This window comes from Acomys minous (genome assembly GCF_964271855.1).
Source record: "Acomys minous genome assembly, chromosome: 12".
NCBI classification, from domain to species: domain Eukaryota; kingdom Metazoa; phylum Chordata; class Mammalia; order Rodentia; family Muridae; genus Acomys; species Acomys minous.
Genome location: NC_140493.1, coordinates 81,610,999 through 81,629,507, shown reverse-complemented (window position 1 = coordinate 81,629,507; position 18,509 = coordinate 81,610,999). Strand labels below are relative to the sequence as shown.

Genomic DNA, 18,509 nt, shown 5'->3' with positions numbered 1-18,509 from the left:
AAAACCAACCAAACAAAAAAAGTGAGGCAGGGACACGTGCTCTTAAAACACAATAAGTACGTTGAGCTAATCCCACTTTCATGTAGCTCTTGTTGTTTCTTAGCTCTCTGAGGTGATTCAGTACCTCTAAAATATCCTGCAAAGCAAAAAATTATCTTCAGACAGACAGACAGACAGGCAGACAGGCAGACACACCCCCTCGCCTATCCACATGTTCTTTGCTGGTCTTTTCAAGCCCCTGAGACCTTCCTTTAAATGACGGCTTTGAACACACAATGATGTTGACCACTTTTTACCAAGAGAGAAAAATACATTTTCCTCCCTTATGGTTCCGAAGATATAACAAGCTGGTAAAGTGGTGCACGCCTTTAATCCCAGCACTCCAGGGGCCCAGAGCCAGGCAGATCACTGTGAGTTTGAGGATAGCCTGGTCTACAGAGTGAGTTCTAGGACAGCCAAGGCTACACAGAGAAACCCTGTTTCAAAAAACAAAAACAAACAAACAAAAAGATATAACAAAAACTTATGGGTAAATGGTTAATATGTGATCTATTTTTATGAATTTCTAACATATTCATGATGCATGTGACTTAAGAATAATATTTTAGATTAATTTTATTTTATATGAGCATTTTACCTGCAGATTTGCATGTGCATCACAAGTGTGCCTGAGGAAGCCAAAAGAAAATGTCAGATTCCCTGGAATATGAGATGTGGAGTTACGAACGGTTGTGGGTGCTGGGACCCAGACTCTGGTTCTCTGGAAGAGTAACAATGATCTCAACTTCTGGACCATCTCTCCAGCCCCAGAAGATGCAGTTTTAAATAAAATTTTAGGCCTGGGGCCTGGTGTCAGTGGCTCATGCTTTTAATCCCAGTACTCGGGAGGCAGAGGCAGGTGGATCTCTGTGAGATTGAGGCCAGCCTGGTCTACAAAGTGAGTCCAGGAGAGGCAAGGCTACACAGAGAGACCCTGTCTCGAAAATCCAAAAAGAAAAAAAATTTTTTTTTTTTTTTTACACCTGGGACTGTTGAGATTGTTCAAATTAAGAGCACTTGTGGAGGCTGGAGAGGTGGCTCAGAGGTTAAGAGCACTGGCTGCTTTCCCCAAGGTCCTGAGTTCAATTCCCAGAAACCACATGGTGGCTCACAACCATCTATAATGAGATCCGGTGGCCTCTTCTGACACATAAGCATAAATGCAGGCACAACATTCTATACATAAAAAATAAAATAAAATAAAATAAATCTCTGAAAAAATAAAAAGAGCACTTGTTGCTTTTCCAGAGGGTCCAAGTTCAGGTCCCAGAATCCACACTGAGCCACTCACAAACCTGTAACTCCGGCTCCAGGGGACCCCAATCCTCCTGCATAACCCACACTTGAGGCATGTGCATCCACACATACATACACAGAAAATAATAAAGACAAGTCTTACAAAAGAAGGCGTGGTGGCGCACACTTTTAATCCCAGCATCTGAGAGGCAGAGGCAGACAGATTACTTGAGTTCCAGACCAGCCTAGAACTGTCTGGCCTCGCACTCAACAGAGATCCACCTGCCCCTGCCCCTGCCCCTGCCCCTGCCCCTGCCCCTGCCCCTGCCCCTGCCCCTGCCCCTGCCCCTGCCCCTGCCCCTGCCCCTGCCCCTGCCCCTGCCCCTGCCCCTGCCCCTGCCCCTGCCTGCCTCCCCAGTGCTGGGATTAAACACTTCCGCAGTGGTTTCTCAACCCTCTACTTTGTATCCAAATTCAAAGGACACATTAATGCCTCCTTTCTGCAACACCTCCCTAAAAGGCAGAAACATCACAGAGCCCTTGTAGGAGGTCCTAGGTGGTTCTGACCGGCAGAGGGAGCGCTGTACACTGGGAGCCTCAGGGTCAATTTAGGGCCTGGCCAGCCCCGCCGAGGGTCCGCCCTCCGCGCCCCGTCCCCCCCCCGCCCCTCCCCCGCCGAGGGCCCGCCCCTGCCCCCGCCCAGGCCCCACCCACGCCGTCACTCGCTGACCCGCAAGGCTCCTGCCTGTTGCTGATGCTGCGGCGCGGTCTTCACCATGGTGCTGGCGTGGCGAATGTGTTCGGTCCGACTGTGGCTGCTGTTCCTGTCGCTCCTCCTGGGCCTCAGCGCGGGTAGGTTCGCGAGGAAGGCGCACCAGCGGTGGGTGCCTCCTTCTCGAATTTGTTAGTGGGTTCGTGCTCTTGTTTTTTAAACACATTTCTTTCCCATCCGGCTCTTCCTTTGCAATAATCTACATTGCTTTTGATACTCTTAATTTTTATTTACGTTTTAATTCAGAGTGCTTTTTCTGCTTTTTTCTGGTTCTGGGTGATTCCTCCTATACGGGGAGGTAGAGGTAGTTGCCCAGAAACGTTTGGTTTGGGGAAACTGCTGATGAGAGAGACTTCACGGTCTAAAGGCCACCTCCCCTTTCTCCGGAGGTCGGCTGCCTAGTGACTTTACAGGGTCATATGGTGGATCTGAAATCCGAGGCCAAAAAGACCCCTGCAAGTCTTCCCACACTTTGAGACGAGGCCTCCTCTCTCTGCTGGTTTAGAAGAGACAAAATATCAGCTGACTCCGCTGGCCTGTTTTTGGACAAAAGCAGATTTGTTTTGTGGAATGACTTGCAAATTGATTTTATGCGTGTGTGTGTGTGTGTGTGTGTGTGTGTGTGTGTGTGTATGTATGTGTGTTTCCATGCACGTGCTGTCCCTTGGGGACTGTCCATCTTTCTCTTTGAAGACAAGGTCTATCACTGGTCGAAAGCCCTCCAATTAGGCCAGCAAGCCCCAGGATTCCCCTGACTCCAGCCCTTGGCATCCCAAGCACAAACACAGTTAGGGATCGAACTCTGGTCTTTGTGCTTGCAAGGTGAACACTTCACTGACTGACCTAACCTACTTCTTCAGCTCCACCTTTTGGTTTTCATAGTCTTCCTCCTTCTCTATTATTATTATTGCATTTTTTTTATGTTGTAGAGGAGTTTATTAAATGAGCATGGGGAGAGAAGGAAGGGGGGGAGGGGTGCCCCAGATAGAGAGAGAGACAGAGACAGACACAGGAAGAGTACGAAGAGAGAGTAGAGAGCTCGTAAGTATTTCTTTAAAGATACTTGCTGCCCCAGCTGGCCTCAAGCTCACTATGTGCTGAGTTGGCTGGACTTGGACCCCTGATCCTTCTGTCTCCCGCCTGCCCAGTGATAAGTGCTGACCTGGTCACAAACAGCATCTCCTGTTCATCCACTCCCATCTCTTCCCTGCTGGGACTGGTAGTTTTTGTTCTCTTACTTGCTGAAGAGGATTGAAAGCAGGAAGGAGAAGGCAAGCAAAAAGCAGGAGCCACCCAGGGATTCTTCCTTTCCTCGTCGCCCACCCGCCCGACCCTGTCCACCCACAAGTTAGGCCAGGATATTCCCATACTTGAGCTTGTCTCTCAGCCTTTTTCCTCTACTGCTGGTCTTGCTGTGCTGCCCATGTTAGAAGTTTGGTTTCTCAAAAATTAAAAATAAATAAATCAATAAACAAAAACAAAACAAAAAACAAATAAAGAGAACCAACCAACCAACAAAACAAACAAAAAAAGAAGTTTAGTTTCTCTTTTCCATTGCTGACTCGTGTGTGTCTTTGGTTATGTGTGTGTTTTTGAGACTGAGTCTCACCCTGTGTAGCCTTAGCTGGCCTGGAACTCACTTCATAGACCAAACTGGCCTTGAATTCACAGAGCTCTACCTGCCTCTGTGTCTCAAGTCATGGAATTAAAGGGATACACCAACATGCCTTATGGCCTTTTTCCCCCCTCCTTGGTCTTTGTTTTTCCTTACCGGCACAATATCCTGAGGTAGGTGATTTACCTAAGGCATAACCCATCTCTACCAAACTTGGAGCGCCCCTGGATGTTAGACGTTCCTCGGGAAATTGACACTGAGCCTCAGTTTCAGGATCCACCGCTGACTGGCCCACAGAGGAAGAAGGCAAGGAAGCCTGGGATTACGTGACTGTCCGCAAGGATGCCCACATGTTCTGGTGGCTCTACTATGCCACGAATCCTTGCAAGAACTTTTCAGAACTGCCCCTGGTCATGTGGCTCCAGGTAACGTGACTCCATGGCCCGACCTCCTGGGCTTCCTGGTCAGGTCTCCTCATACCTCTTTGCTTGGTTCTTAGGAGCTTCCAGCTTAGCTGGTGGTGACTCAGTTTGGTCCCTCCAGCCTGGGGTGAGGGGGGTGAGGGGAGCATCATATGCTGCTGAGACAGCCTGAAGCAAGGATGTACTGAAGGGAGCCCTGTTCACTGGTCTTGATTTCTCTCCTTTGTTTGTTTATTTATTTTTGGTTTTGTTTGTTTGTTTGTTTTTTCCGAGACAGGATTTCTCTGTGTAATAGCCCTCGCTGTCCCGGAACCCTCTTTGTAGACCAGCCAGGCCTCCCAAGTGCTGGGCCACCACGCCCAGCTCTAGAGGGTTTGTTTGTTTGTTTGTTTGTTTGTTTTTTGAGGTCAGATAGTTCTAAGGGCCCTTTTTGAACGAGCCAATGATACAGTAGGCTTCGACAGATAGAAGTATCTGAAAAGTTGTGAACCAAAGGATGAGGTACCCCAATCCTCCTCCTTTCTTCTCCACACAGTCCTGAGCCCCAACTTCTCATCGCCAGAGAAATTTTTTTTTTTACGTTTTGAGATTATAATATAATTACATTTCCCCCTTCCCTCCCATCCCTCCAGATCCTCTGATACACCCGCTTCTTGCTCTCTTTCAAATTCATGGCTTCTTTTTTCATTAATTGTTATTCCATGCATATATATATTTGTTGTTGTGACATATATGTGCATGTGCAACATGCTAGTCTTTTGTACCTTAGCATGAATGTGAGTTCCTACCCCTTTCCATACTGTGCTTGTATTTTGTTGTTGTTGTTGTTTTGTTTTTTTGTTTTTGAGACTCTGTAGCCTTGGCTATCCTAGACTCACTTTGTAGACCAGGCTGGCCTCGAACTCACAGCGATCCACCTGCCTCTGCCTGTCGAGTGCTGGGATTAAAGACGTGCTCCACCACGCCTGGTCCTGTGTTTGCATTTTAACCCTGAGTTCTGCCCCTAGGGTTGAAGGCATAAAACCTTGTGAACTGTTTAGGCATAGGCAGAGATCCTGCTGCATTCTTCAAATGGCACCTATGGTGACCTCGCCCACCCCTGAAGACTAATCTCTAGGGAGGGGCTGAGGTACCTTGAGGTTCAGGTTGTCTCACCAGTAATTAGGGCACCCTGGTCCTCACCTCTGTGGGATATGGGTGAGGCTTCCTTCTCAAATGCTCCAGGGCTGTCACTACAGACTTCACGTTGGGATGAAGTCAGACAGACAAGCAGTGTGAGCTTACTATAAGAACGTCACAGCTGCCTCTCTTGAGGGCTGGAAATAGGGCTCTGCCCGATAGTGCTGGCTGGAAAACGATCAGGAGTGGAATCCACGTGATCGTCCCGGGTCCAGCAGCTGTTGATAAATGTATGGCATGCTTGCCCTGAAGAGCCTGGATGTGGAAAGGCCAGGGCCTGCTGGTGGGGGCACCTGGGTTTTCAGCACTATCCTTTCACGCTTAGCCATATCGAGACACTTCCCTACTCGGGGCCTTACTTTTCTGAGTTGGAGGATTTTCAGATTGTTAACTAGTTGAGCTTTTTGGCTCAGATGGAGCCAGCAGGGTAGGGGGGTTAAAAAAAAAAAGAAAAGGAAAGGAAACAGCAGAAGTATTGGGGCTGGAGAGATGGCTCAGTGGTTAAAAACACTGCCTGCTCTTTCAGAGGTGTAATTCCCAGCACCCACATGGCAGCTCACAACTGTTTAAAACTCCTGTTCCAGAGAACCTGGCACCCTCACACAGACAAACATACAGGTAAAACACCAATGCACACAGAATAAACAAATAAAAAGAGACACTATCTCAAAAAAAATATATATATATAAAACAAGCAGAAGTGCTAAGGTTAGGGTGGGGCAGCTGCAGAGTTCTAGTTATGTGGCTGCCTCTTTGTCCCCTGCTAACCCAGGGTTCTCTCTGGGCTTTCCAGAAACCGGTTCTAAAAACAATGGATTTCATAGGCTCAGGACTTAGCTTTGTGGTAGAGAGGTTTGCCTGGCCTGCATAAAGTCCTGCCCCCCCCTCCCCCCACGCCACTACGAGACACAAAAGGAAACCAAAACCAAAGTTGCAAACCAGCCTTTCGGTTGACCACAGTTTCCTTGCTCTGCCTGGCACTGGAGGCTGCCTGGTGTGTGCTGTTGGTTGGGTTAACCCCTCCAACTGAGACACTGTATGAGGGTTCATAGCTGAAGACACACATCTGTTCTTCTCCGTGTCCCCAGAGGCCCAGAGAAGAATAAACTCTGATCAGGGAAGAAATAGTTCACTTAGAGGAAAAGATCTAGTTAGCAGCCTCCCAAGGACTGATGTAGTCACTTCTTTGCGAGGTGGCGGTGTTTGAAAACTGAGGTCACATCATGAGTGGAACAGTAAGCTATTTCAGGGGTAGTAAACTATTTTTTTAAGTCATTTAAGCGCTCCAGCTCAATCACGGACACATCATATTTCAGAGGAGCTGTGTAGCCCCGAGCCTCAGCTGTATGTTCCACTTGTTTCCAGAGTCTCTGAATGTGAACCTTTTTTAAATTTATTGTTATTGTTGTTGTTGTTGTTATTATTATTATTATTATTAAAAATAGGAGTAGCTTAACATATGTCTCAGTATGTAAAGTGCTGGCTATGCAAGCATGAGGTTTTGAATTTAGATACCCATTACTCGTATAAAAGCTGCGCCGATGGTACCAGTTTGTAACCCCAGTGTTTTGGAGAGAGAGTCAGGATGATCCCTGGAGCTCATTGGCCAGTCAGGCTGGCAGAACTATGAACTCCAGGTTCAGCAAGAGACTCAGCCTTAAAAAATAAGGTGGAAGCCGGGCACTGTGGTGCATGCCTGTAATCGCAGCACTCAGGGAGGCAGAGGCAGGTGGATCACTGTGAAGTTGATGCCAGCCTGGTCTACAAAGTGAGTTTAGGACAGGCAAGGCTACACAGAGAAACCCTGTCTCAAAGAAAAATAAATAAATAAATACATAAAAGTAATAATAAAAACAAGATGGAGAGTGATTGAGCAGATACCCATTGGTGACCTCTGGTTTACTTACATACACACACACACACACACATACACACACACACACACACACACACACACACACACACACACACACACCGTGTGGAATCTTCCAGTCAGTTTCTCTTAACTTTTGAGTGATGGACTCAGAAGCAGAAGTGGAGCAGAAGTGGAAAATGGAAATTCTCCCACAGTGCCCCAAGCCTCTAGATGCTTAGACAGGCGCCCTGCAACTTTGGTTTTCATCCTGTCGATACTCACACGTCTCCTTGAAGGAAAGGGCCCACCTTCTTTGGAGGATGCTCTCCCCTTAATGTACTTCATATTTGTTCAGGAGGTTTGTGAATCACCCTGCAGATGTGATCTCTCCCCCTCCTCCCTGTGGTAAGACGTTCCAGTTGGCGCTCTGACTCTTGGTGCTATTAAGGGCACTGTGATGCATAGCTCCAACTGGTTTGTGAACTTTTTGCCACCGTATTAAGAAATATTAACTGTAAAGGTGTATAATCACGGGGGAGTTGAGCCTCTGATTTTTATCAAGAAGATTAATGTCTGTTCAAAACATTAACATGGGAGGCACTTTGCAGATAGTGCCTGTTGCTTGGCCTGCAGGTCCTTATCCCTGCCCACTGGTCCTGTGCCCCCCACCCCCCTCATGTCTGTCTCTTCTTTTTGGGAGTGGCAGGGTCTTGCCCAGACTAGCCTTCCACTCAAATCCTCCTCCTTTGTAAGCAGTGCAGGGGGTGACAGGCATCTGTCACTACACCCAGGTCAGTTTCTTTTCTTTAGATTTCCCTAGGCAATTTCCCTGGCTTCTGTTGTGCCATCTTTTTTTGTTTGTTTGTTTGTTTTGTTTTGTTTTTGTTTTTCGAAACAGGGTTTCTCTGTGTAGTCTTGGCTGTCCTGTACTCACTTTGTAGACCAGGCTGGCCTCGAACTCACAGTGATCCACCTGCCTCTGCCTCCCGAGTGCTGGGACTAAAGGCATGCGCCACCACGCCCGGCCCGTTCCATCTTTCTTTCTTTCTTATTATGTACACAGTGTTCTGCCTTCATGTACACCTGCACAGCTGGCGAGGGTACCAGATCCCATTATAGATGGCTGTGAGCCACCACGTGGGCGCTGGAAATTGAACTAAGGACCTTTGGAAGAACAGTCAATGCTCTTAACCTCTGAGCCGTCTCTCTAGGCCCAGGCACCTATCTTTCTATGCACTGAAAGACTGTACACCCTGGGCCTGTCCCCAGCTCATCTGGGTCCCCTAGATTCATCTACAAAAGCTCCTTCTTTTTCCTTGATCATCTATCTCCCAGAGGACCGTTTCCCAGCAAGGCCATCCTCACTTGCCCAGGTTTGTCTATTTGCTTCTGCCCACCCCTCCCCCTCTGAGCCCTTCAGAGCACACAGACCTTGCCTTCTGTAGTTTGGAGGCCCCAGTACCCATCTCCAGTTCAGAATCCTGCCCGCCCCCCTCCTGCCATGTAAACCCCATGATGTCACGTGCTCCCCCCTGAGACTATGTATTGGCAATGCTGTACACAGAGAATAGACTGATCCAGAGTGCCCCTCTCTCGGTCTTGGTACCTGGCCATCCACTGGGCCCCGAAGGAGAGAGTCTCCCAACTTTGGATAGAAGGATTAGAAAGAGTCAAAAAAGCCTAAGTTCTGCCGGGTGTGGTGGCGCACGCCTTTAGTCCCAGCACTCGGGAGGCAGAGGCAGGTGGATCACTGTGAGTTTGAGACCAGCCTGGTCTACAAAGAGAGTCCAGGAGAGCCTGCACATGCTAAGAGGCCCAGGGCTAGCTTGTTCTACACCTCTTTTTGCCTTTATGCTTTTTGAAATAAAGGAAATTTAGAGATGTATTTTGAAATTCTCTTACAGTACTAAAAATCGGTGAGCCCAAGGCTGACCTAAGTCCAAGTCCAGAGAACCAAGGGGCAAAAAAACCGTTTACCTAGGACCTTCTTCCCCCACCCTACCTCTGGTAGTTTTTTGGAGAGGGAGTATCTCTTTATAGCCCTGGCTGTCCATGAACTCACTTTGTTGACCAAGCTGGCCTCGGACTCAGGGATCTGCCTGCCCTACGTGCTGAGATTAAAGGTGTGTGCCACCACTACCCAGCCCACATACAGCCCCTAAGCCATCTCCATCCTTTCAAAGAGAGGCTTGTATGGTTCCCATAGGCGTTTGCTAGGTACAGAAACTCTCCCAGAAAACATGGAGCTGGGGGGAAAAAAACCAAACCAAACAAGCATGTCCTTTGTGTTTATATTTTGTTTGTAGCTCAGGATGACCTTGAGCTCCTGATCTTCCTGCCTCATCACGTCAAGTGCTGGGATTATAGACATGCACTTCCTCGTCCTGTTGCAGATGTGCCCTTCGTATAGGGCAGTGCAGCCGTCACTACGTTTTAAGCTATTTCCCTGGATGTGCACATCTGTTTTATTTATTTATTTTTGGTTTTTGAGACAAGGTTTCTCTGTGTAGCCTCGGCTGTCCTGGATTTACTTTGTAGACCAGGCTGGCCTCGAACTCACAGTGATCTGCTTCTGCCTCCCAAGTGCTGGGATTGAATAAAGGCGTGCGCCACCACCGCCCTGCTGCACATCTGTTTTAACAACCAGGGCTTGGGTGCATTTTCTCTGGTTGATGTCTGTTCCTTTTTCTTCCACAGGGCGGCCCAGGCGGTTCCAGCACTGGATTTGGAAACTTTGAGGAAATCGGGCCTCTTGACACCCAACTCAAGCCACGGAACACCACCTGGGTACAGTGAGAACCGACCTCAACCATAACCTGCCCTTCATCCTCTCAGAGGCTGGGCCCCGTAGCTCCACCCAGGGCGGGGTGGGGTCACAGGATTAGCAGTCCACTTCAGCACTATATAAACAAACCAGGTTTAAGGATGAACACTTGTCATCTCATTTACAGGATGTGGAGGCTGGAGGCTGAGAAGTTCAGAGTAATCCTTGGCTATGTAGCAAGTTTAGAGCCAGACTGGGCTATTTGTAACCCTGTCTCCGAAATCCCCTGTAGCCGAGGCTGGTGATCCTGGGTTTAATCACACAGTGACCATCTGCAGCCTCAGACCTTGAGTCCCACCGTCTGCTACAACTACCAACGCTTTCCTCTCACATCTGGACTTCATCAAACTTGCAAGTCCCCTGTCCTCCTCCCCTTTGATATCTTCCTCGTTCTTTGTGTCCCACACCCCCGCCCCCACACTTCCTTCTCTAAGCAGCTCCTGTCTCAATCCACAGCCTGGCTGAGTCCAATCTGCTGACTAGTTTAGCCTGGGCTCCTCCCCCACCCCGCCCCCTGCCCCTCCCCTCACTGCGCCTCTCTCCCTTCCCTGCCGCACTCAGTATTTGAGAATGCTCTCCACCGTCCTCGGGGCGGGGCTTCTCTTGTCTTCCTCTCATCCGGTGCTAAGCCATCTTGTCCTCCTGTAGCTTTTTCTCCTGGCCTGAAATAGTTCTAATGTTGCTGCTGAGGCACAGCAGTGCCATCACTCACGCACATACCACCACCAATCCCAGCAACGCCCCGCCCCCCAACACACACCGCCTTGTCTCCACACCTTCTGGAACCAAAGACGATGGTGAGACAGGAGCAGAGAGCCTGAATGAGGAGGGGGGAGGGGCTGCGTCCCTGTCTTGATGCTGCTGTCCGTCCAGCCTCTGCCCAGTTTTGTGACCTCACACAAATCCTGGCCCTTGCGGGGTTTCCGTTTCCTGATCAGTGTGAAGAACATGGCTGATGGGCGTCTCTGAGAATCCTTTTGGATACCTGATTTAGAAGTCTCACTTTAGCTGAGCGTGGTGGCGCATGCCTTTAATCTCAGCACTCAGGAAGCAGAGGCAGGCCGATCTCTTGTGAGTTTGAGGCCAGCCTGGTCTACCAAGAGAGTTCCAGGCCAGCCAGGAGGCTACACAGAGAAACCCTGTCTCGGAAAACAAAACCAAAAAGAATTCTCAGCTTCTTTGAAAACCCGCAGTAGAACAGAGACTGTTCTTGAAGTACAAGACTGTTCTGGAAGAGAACTGATATGCGATATCCATATATCTTTTTTTTTTTTATTTGAGACAGCATTCCATGAAGCCCAAGACATCCCCCAATTTACAGTGTAGCCATAGATGTCTTTGAACCTCTAATCCTCCAGTCTCTACTTTTTCGGTACTAAGATCATAGACGTGTCTATCACGCCCACTTTATGCAGCGTGCTGGGCACGGAACCCAGGCCTTGAGGCATGCTGGGCAAACATTCTAAGAACTAAGCTACATCCCTGGTCCAGGATGTCTGTATTCCACACATATGCTCACACCTTCAAACTACTGCTTGAACTATAACAGCCTGGTGCTCCCTGTGTTGTGACCTGTAGCGTGCTTCAGTACATAAGACATAACAGCTTAAAGTCTGTGTTCCTGTGTGTGTTCATTGTATCTTTCCTTTCTTCTCTCTTAAAAAAAAAAAACTTTGACGTTTATTCTGTGTAGTGTGTGTGTGTCCACCTTGGTTTGCTGTTGTTTTGAGACAAGGTCTCTTATTTTGTGATGGGCCTAAAACTCAGCACTTACTTTTAGGCTACACTGCCAAGCAAGACCCAGAATATATGTCTCCACCTCCCCAGCTCTGAGGTTATAAGTATGCAATACTCTATCCAACTTTTTTTCTTTTCTAGGACAGGGTTTTGCTATGTAGCTCTGGCTATTCCGGAACTCACTATATAGGCCAGGCTGGCCTCGAACTCACATAGACCCGCCTGCCTCTGCCTCCTGAGTGCTGGGATTACAGGTGTGTGCTGCCACCACCACCAGGCTTGCCTAACTTTTTTTTTAAAACATGGCTTCTGGGGTTGGAGCTCAAGGCCTCATGCCCATAAGGCAAATAAATACCTTACTAACTTGAGCCATTTCCTCAACCTCCGCAAAATCACTTAAAGCAATTAAGATAAAATCACCACACTGTGTTATCATAAATGTGGCTCTGCCTGGCTGCTAGCAAGACGATTGGTGACTAACCGCTGGTTGCAATGCTTGCTTCTTCTGGGGTGGCTGCAGCTGCAGTGGGCCAGTCTCCTGTTTGTGGACAATCCTGTGGGCACTGGCTTCAGTTACGTGAACACTACCGACGCCTACGCAAAGGACCTGGCCACGGTGGCATCCGACATGATGGTGCTCCTGAAATCCTTCTTTGATCGCCATAAAGAATTCCAGGTAATTCTGCAGTTTGGGAACGAAAGACAAGCAAGAGAGTCAGAATACTGACCCTCCCCCCCCCCCAAAAAAAAAGAGTTCAGTGCCATAGGACAGCTGGGACAAACGAACACCTGGGTGTGGTGGCACACACCTTTTATCCCAGCAATTGGGAGGCAGAGGAAGGCAGATTGCTGTGAGTTCAAGGTCGAGGCCAGCCTGGTCTATAAAGAGTCCAGGAGACAGCCAAGGCTATACAGAGAAACTCTGTCTCAAAAAACAAAACAAAAAAAGACAAACAAACAAACAAAAGAGTTCAGTGGCAGCTGGCTTTCAGAGACCTCCTCTTTTCTTCCAAGGCTGTGGGTTTTGATTTCCGGACATCTGACTAGACATCAGTAATCAGTTATGAGGGCAAAGACAAAAGCAGACTGGCCTTATCTAGCATTGGACACTTTAGAAATCTGAAGATAATTTGTGTGAGTTGAAAGGCAATCAGGGGCCCGGTGTGGTGGCACACGCCTTTAATCCCAGCATTCGGGGGAGGCAGAGGCAAGCGGATCTCTGTGAGTTTGAGGCCAGCCTGGTCTACAAAGGAAGTCCAGGACAGCTGAGGCTACACAGAGAAACCCTGTTTCAAAAAGGGAAAAAAGAAAAGAAAAGCAATCGGGGTCAGGGTGTCTTAATTTGTTGTAAATTCCTTTTCTTGCTAGACGGTTCCGTTCTACATTTTCTCAGAATCCTATGGAGGAAAGATGGCTGCTGGCATCAGTCTAGAACTTTACAAGGTAAACAAGAGGGTGACTCTGTTACGGTTTTGGCTTTCTTATGGTCATCGCTTTCATATACCGACCTGCTATTAACAGACCTTATTTATTTTTTTAAAAAGTATTGTGTATGTGCATGCATATGTCATGGTGTGTGTGTGGAGGGGTGTAGGTGAGAGGTCAACTTACAGAAGTTTATTTGCTCCTTTCACTGTGGGTTCTCGGCATCAAATTAGGTTGTCAGGCATAGCATCCTGTGTACACACACACACACACACACACACACACACACACACACACATATCTTCGGGCAAACATTTCTACATAAAATAAAAACAAATGTATTTTTAAAAGATTTCTTTTGTTGGCCGGGCGTGGTGCTGCCGCCTTTAATCCCAGCACTTGGGAGACAAGAGGCAGGCGGATCATTGTGAGTTCGAGGCCAGCCTGGTCTACAAAGCCAGTCCAGGACAGGCAAGGCTACACAGAGAAACGCCGTCTCAAAAAGAACAGCCAGCGTTCTTAACTGCTGAGCCATCTCTCCAGTCGCTAAATGTTTTTTAGCCCCTGCTTCAGAGCTCTGATTTCTTCCCTCTCCTTCCTGCCTCCCTCCCTCCTCCTTCCGTTGGTAGACTGAGTTCCTGGCCTCATGTATGCCCAGCATGCGCTCTACCACTGGGCTATACACCTGAGGCCCAGCCCTGGCTTTGTTCTTTTCTCTCTTCTCCTCCTCTGTTCTTCCCTTCAGTTTCTCCCTATTCTCTTTGTTCCCTTCCTGGTTCTAAGGATGAAACACCCCAGGGCCTTCCATGTGCTAGGCACACACCCTACTGCTCCACATCCCCTGCCCTCTTTACTGGCTTGTCCAGGCTAGCCTTGAGTTCACTCTGTGGCCCAAGCAAGCTTTGAAAATCCAGTCCCCCTGCCTCAGCCTCCTGTCTAGCTGGGGTTACAGACCTATACCAGCGAGCCCAGGCCCAATCTTGTTTTCTTGTTTGGGGTCTTATTTGCTCATATAATTCACTTTTTCAGCCTTTGCCCTACTCCCTTTGGCAGCCCCCTAGTCGCTTTATTTTACTGATTCACATAACTGTGTAACCTAATTCATATGTAATTTTCCCCCCACATTTATACTATACATGATAGCATATATGATACTCTAGCATATAGTCTGTTTTTTTTGAATGTTCAGTAACATGCTGTGGGGGGTATTTTCACTTCACTCTCTGCTTTCCCTTGAGTCTTTTTTAAAAATTTTTATTATTTTTTTGTTTTTGTTTTTTGAGACATGGTCTCTCTGTGTAGCCTTGGCTGTCTTGGACTCACTTTGTAGACCAGGCTGGCCTCGAACTTACAGTGATCGGCCTGTCTCTGCCTCTCGGGTACTGGGATTAAAGACATGTCCCACCACGCCCGGCTTCCCTTGAATCTTACCATGCACGATGGTTTGTGTGGCCCATCTTCTTGGTGAATGTTTAGGTTATGTCCAGCTTTCCATTTCTGGGCAGGTGGGGAGAAGGATGACTTTCCTGTCCTGTGGATGGGCTCCACCCTCAAGGATGTCCTGAGGAGCCCCAGCCTTGGTGACTACTGCTTGGCAGTGGTACCTGTTCCCAAGGAGCCCCCCGAGCACCTTGGGAGGCTTCCCAGACATCAGGACATGGAGATCCCTGAGCCTCTCAAAGACAACTAGGGGCAGATCCCATACTTGTCCTGAGGACACGTAAACAAAGCGGAGACTCAGCAGCCCCTCCTCTACTTCTGGTGGTGGTGGGAGGAGGTGCTGTCATGTGGGTGGTCTGCTGTCACCTGGGCCTAGGGAAACTTGGACAGTGTAGGTTAGGAGAAGCCATGAGTATGTGTGCCTCTGCTGGGGAGGGATGGAGGCCTTGGTGCCGTTGGTCAGAACATTTCTTGGCTCTTCTTTCAGGCTATTCAGCAAGGGACCATCAGGTGCAACTTTTCTGGGGTTGCGTTGGGTGACTCCTGGATCTCCCCTATAGGTAAGTTTGGGATTTTTACCTCTCTCTCTCTCTCTCTCTCTCTCTCTCTCTCTCTCTCTCTCTTTCTTTCTGCCTTAGCTGTCCTGGACTCACTTTGTAGACCAGGCTGGCCTCGAATTCACACAATCCGCCTGCCTCTCTCTCCCAAGTGCTAGGATTAAAGGCGTGCACCACCACGCCTAGCTGGAATCTCTCTTTTCTAACCCTGTCCCTTTCTGTGACTTTGGACTTACTGTGTGACTTTTCTGGGGAAACATAATGAAAGCTCTATTTGCCTCCAGTACTGAGACTGAAGGGTTCCATCCAAGTTCTGCTGGGTGGACCAAGGAGTATATGGGTGTTACCTACAGGGCCCTAGATGCCTCTTACACAACAGTTCACTGAAAAGTTGTGTCTTTAGACAATTAAAATTTTTTTTGAAGCAGGGCACACACCTTAATCCTAGCACTCAGGAGGCAAAGGCAGGTGGATCACTGTAAGTTCAAGGTCAGCCTGGTCTACAAAGTGAGTCCAGGGCAGCCAAGGCTACACAGAGGAAACCCTGTCTCAAAAAACAAAACAAAACAAAAATTTTTTGATGAGCTGGAGAGGTGGCTCAGAGGTTAAGAGTGTTGGCTGTTCTTCCAAAGGTCCTGAGTTTAATTCCCAGCAACCACATGGTGGCTCACAGCCATCTATAATGAGGTCTGTGTCCTTTTCTGGTGTGCAGGTGTACATGCAGGCAGAACACTGTATACATAATAAATAAATAAATCTTTTAAAAAAGTTTTAGGGGGACAGAGTCTTTTTTTGCCTTGGCTCTCCTGCAACTTACTATGTAGACCAGGCTGGTCTTAAATTCACAGAGATCTAGTTGCCTCTGCCTCTGAAGTGCTGGGATTAAAGGAACTCACCAAATACGTCACCATGCCCAGCCCAGGCAATGTTTAAAAATTAGTGTTGATGCCTTTAATCCGAGTACTCAGGAGGTTGAGGCCAGCCTGGTCTACAAAGCGAGTCCAGGTCAGCTAAGGCTACACAGAGAAACCCTGTCTCGAAAAATGAAACAAACAAACAAACAAAACAAAAAAACAAAAAAAAAAAAAACCTCCAAAAAAATTAGTATTGATGATGAGAACGATGAGGGTTGTGGTGTGTGTGTGTGTGTGTATGTCTGTCTGTCTGCCTGCTGTGTTGCATATGTAGAGTCACAGGACAACTTTGTGGAGTTGATTCTTCTACATTTAGGTGGGATCATGGTGGTTGTGCAGAAAGTGCCTTTACCCTCTGACCCATCCTGCTGGTCCTGCAGGCAGTCTTTAACCTCGTCTATTTTAGTACCTAAGACTATGTGTAGTGGGGCAGTAGGGACCCTAAAGGAAGGGTCTACTGCAGAGTGAGTGGTCTCCTTTCTTCCCTAGATTGCTCTATTATCATGGACCTAGCTATCTGCTGCATAGTTCTATTTATTTTGTTGCCTTGACAATGGTTCAAGGTCTCTGATAGGTCACTCTGCTCATTGGTGGTGACCATGTCAAGCCTGGGAGAAACAGCCAGCCACCCCACAGGGCAATGCTGTCCAGATGAAGGACAGCAGAAATTTCTTGGAGAAGAAAGCACATCACAGACACCATTTAAAGACGGGGGTGGTGGTGGCACATGACTTTAATCCCAGCACTCAGGAGGCAGAGGCAGACAGACCGCTGTGAGTTCGAGGCCAGCCTGGTCTACAAAGTGAGTTCCAGGACAGCCAAGGCTAACACAGAGAGACCCTGTCTCAAAAAAACAAAAACAAAAACAAAATAACAACAAAAATAAAAACAGAACGCATTCCTTCACCCCAAGAGCATCCAAGATAACTAGAGATGAAGCGGCATTGGCAGAGGCTCCACCACCAAGCTAAGTTCTCTGCGATGATTTCCCCAGCAAAAGAATCTCTAAGTTGGGGGCTGGAGAGATGGCTCAGTGGTTAAGAGCACTGTGTGCTCTTCCAAAGGACCCTGGTTCAATTCCCAGCAACCACATGGCAGCTAACAACTGCCTGTAAAACCAGTTCTAGAGATTCTGACATCCTCACACCAATGCACATGAAATAAAATAAAAATAAGAATCTTTAAGTTTACAGCAGGAGACACTGAAGACACTAAGAGGGATGATGAAATACCCTAGGCGTGATGAGTGGCCTCGTAAAGGGCAGACCCAGTTCTGTGTGACTCAGCCCAGGGTGACGCTGTGTCATCAGCGTGTCCCCACTGGCATTGGCTAGAAGAGCATCTGCAGTGGCCCATAGTGGCGAGGCAACTCTTGAGGTCTGCACTTTCATAATCCTTAGGGAGCACAGACAGGAGTGGCCTATCTCGGCCACAATCAGGGTGTGGCTTCAGGCATCTGAATCTATCATCTTGGCCAGGTTAACTCTCTGGGTTTCCTCAACTGCAGCATGATAGCCACTTAGAGTAGTGTAGTTTGGTGTTGTTGGGAACTGTTCTGTGTAGTAAACACAAACTTTTCTGTCAGGTGTGCATGGGGCTGGGTGATATGTGCCAGATGTGGTGTATTAATATGTGTGTGCAAGTGCCTGTGTCCATCCCTGTATGTATAAGCCAGAAGAGGGCATCAAATGTCTTTATCACTTTTTCTGCCTTATATCTTTTTAAAAAATCTTTTGAGAGTTTATTTCATTTCATGTAAAAGGGTGTTTGCTTACATGTATGTCTATGTACCTACCATGTGCATACAGTGCCCTCAGGGGCACGAAGAAGGCATCAGATCCTCTGGGACTGGAGTTTGAGGTGACTGTGAACCACCTGATCTGGGTGCTGGGACTCAAATTTGGTCCTCTGGAAAAGCAGCAAGTGCTCCTAACTACTGAGGCATTCCACTCCGCCAGACCCCAACCTTATTTTTTTTAAGTTAGGGTGTCTCCTTCAAGCTGGAACTAGGCTGGTAGCCAGTGAGACCCAGCAATCTTCAGTTTCTGTCCCAACACAGTTCTGGGATTATTGACAGGTGTAACCAAGCCTGGCCTTGTAATTGGGTTTGGGAGATTCGAACTTAGACCCTCACACTTGTGCAGCAAGCCCTCTTACCTACTTGAGCCATCTTCCCAACTCCCATTTTTGGACATTTGTCCGTAGCATCCCCATCCCATCCTCTGGTCAGGAAATGCCAATGGGCTCTCTCTCAGTGTGACAACCAAACATGTCTTCAGATACTCTTTTGGGGGACTAAATGACTCCTACTTGGAGGGTTCTAAGCAGCAGACTGACTTTCTCAAATGCGCTCAGTCCATGGAAGAAGTCCTTGATACTTTGTTGGCACCCTTCAGTAGCTTGTGTCTGACCTGGTGGGTATGTGCTATTGTAGACCTGCCCCAGCCACTCACTGTGTTCCCTGAGGTAATGGAAACAGTAATCATTTGTGTCT

At 48.0% G+C, this 18,509-nt stretch overlaps 1 protein-coding gene across 2 annotated transcripts in view; it reads left to right on the top strand.

Moving 5' to 3' along the window:
• The first annotated feature begins 1,978 nt into the window (after positions 1 to 1,978).
• The window catches only part of SCPEP1 (serine carboxypeptidase 1), a 34,731-nt gene continuing 18,200 nt past the window's right edge, over positions 1,979 to 18,509 (top strand). The window contains exons 1-6 of one of the 2 annotated variants that reach the window (XM_084748969.1): positions 1,979 to 2,127; positions 3,930 to 4,087; positions 9,816 to 9,905; positions 12,200 to 12,355; positions 13,048 to 13,122; positions 15,032 to 15,104. In XM_084748969.1, coding sequence (XP_084605095.1) covers positions 2,052 to 2,127; positions 3,930 to 4,087; positions 9,816 to 9,905; positions 12,200 to 12,355; positions 13,048 to 13,122; positions 15,032 to 15,104 — 628 coding nt within the window. In that variant the 5' untranslated portion in view covers positions 1,979 to 2,051. The remainder of the gene's footprint in view (positions 2,128 to 3,929; positions 4,088 to 9,815; positions 9,906 to 12,199; positions 12,356 to 13,047; positions 13,123 to 15,031; positions 15,105 to 18,509) is intronic. The other variant, XM_084748970.1, reaches the window with a different exon arrangement.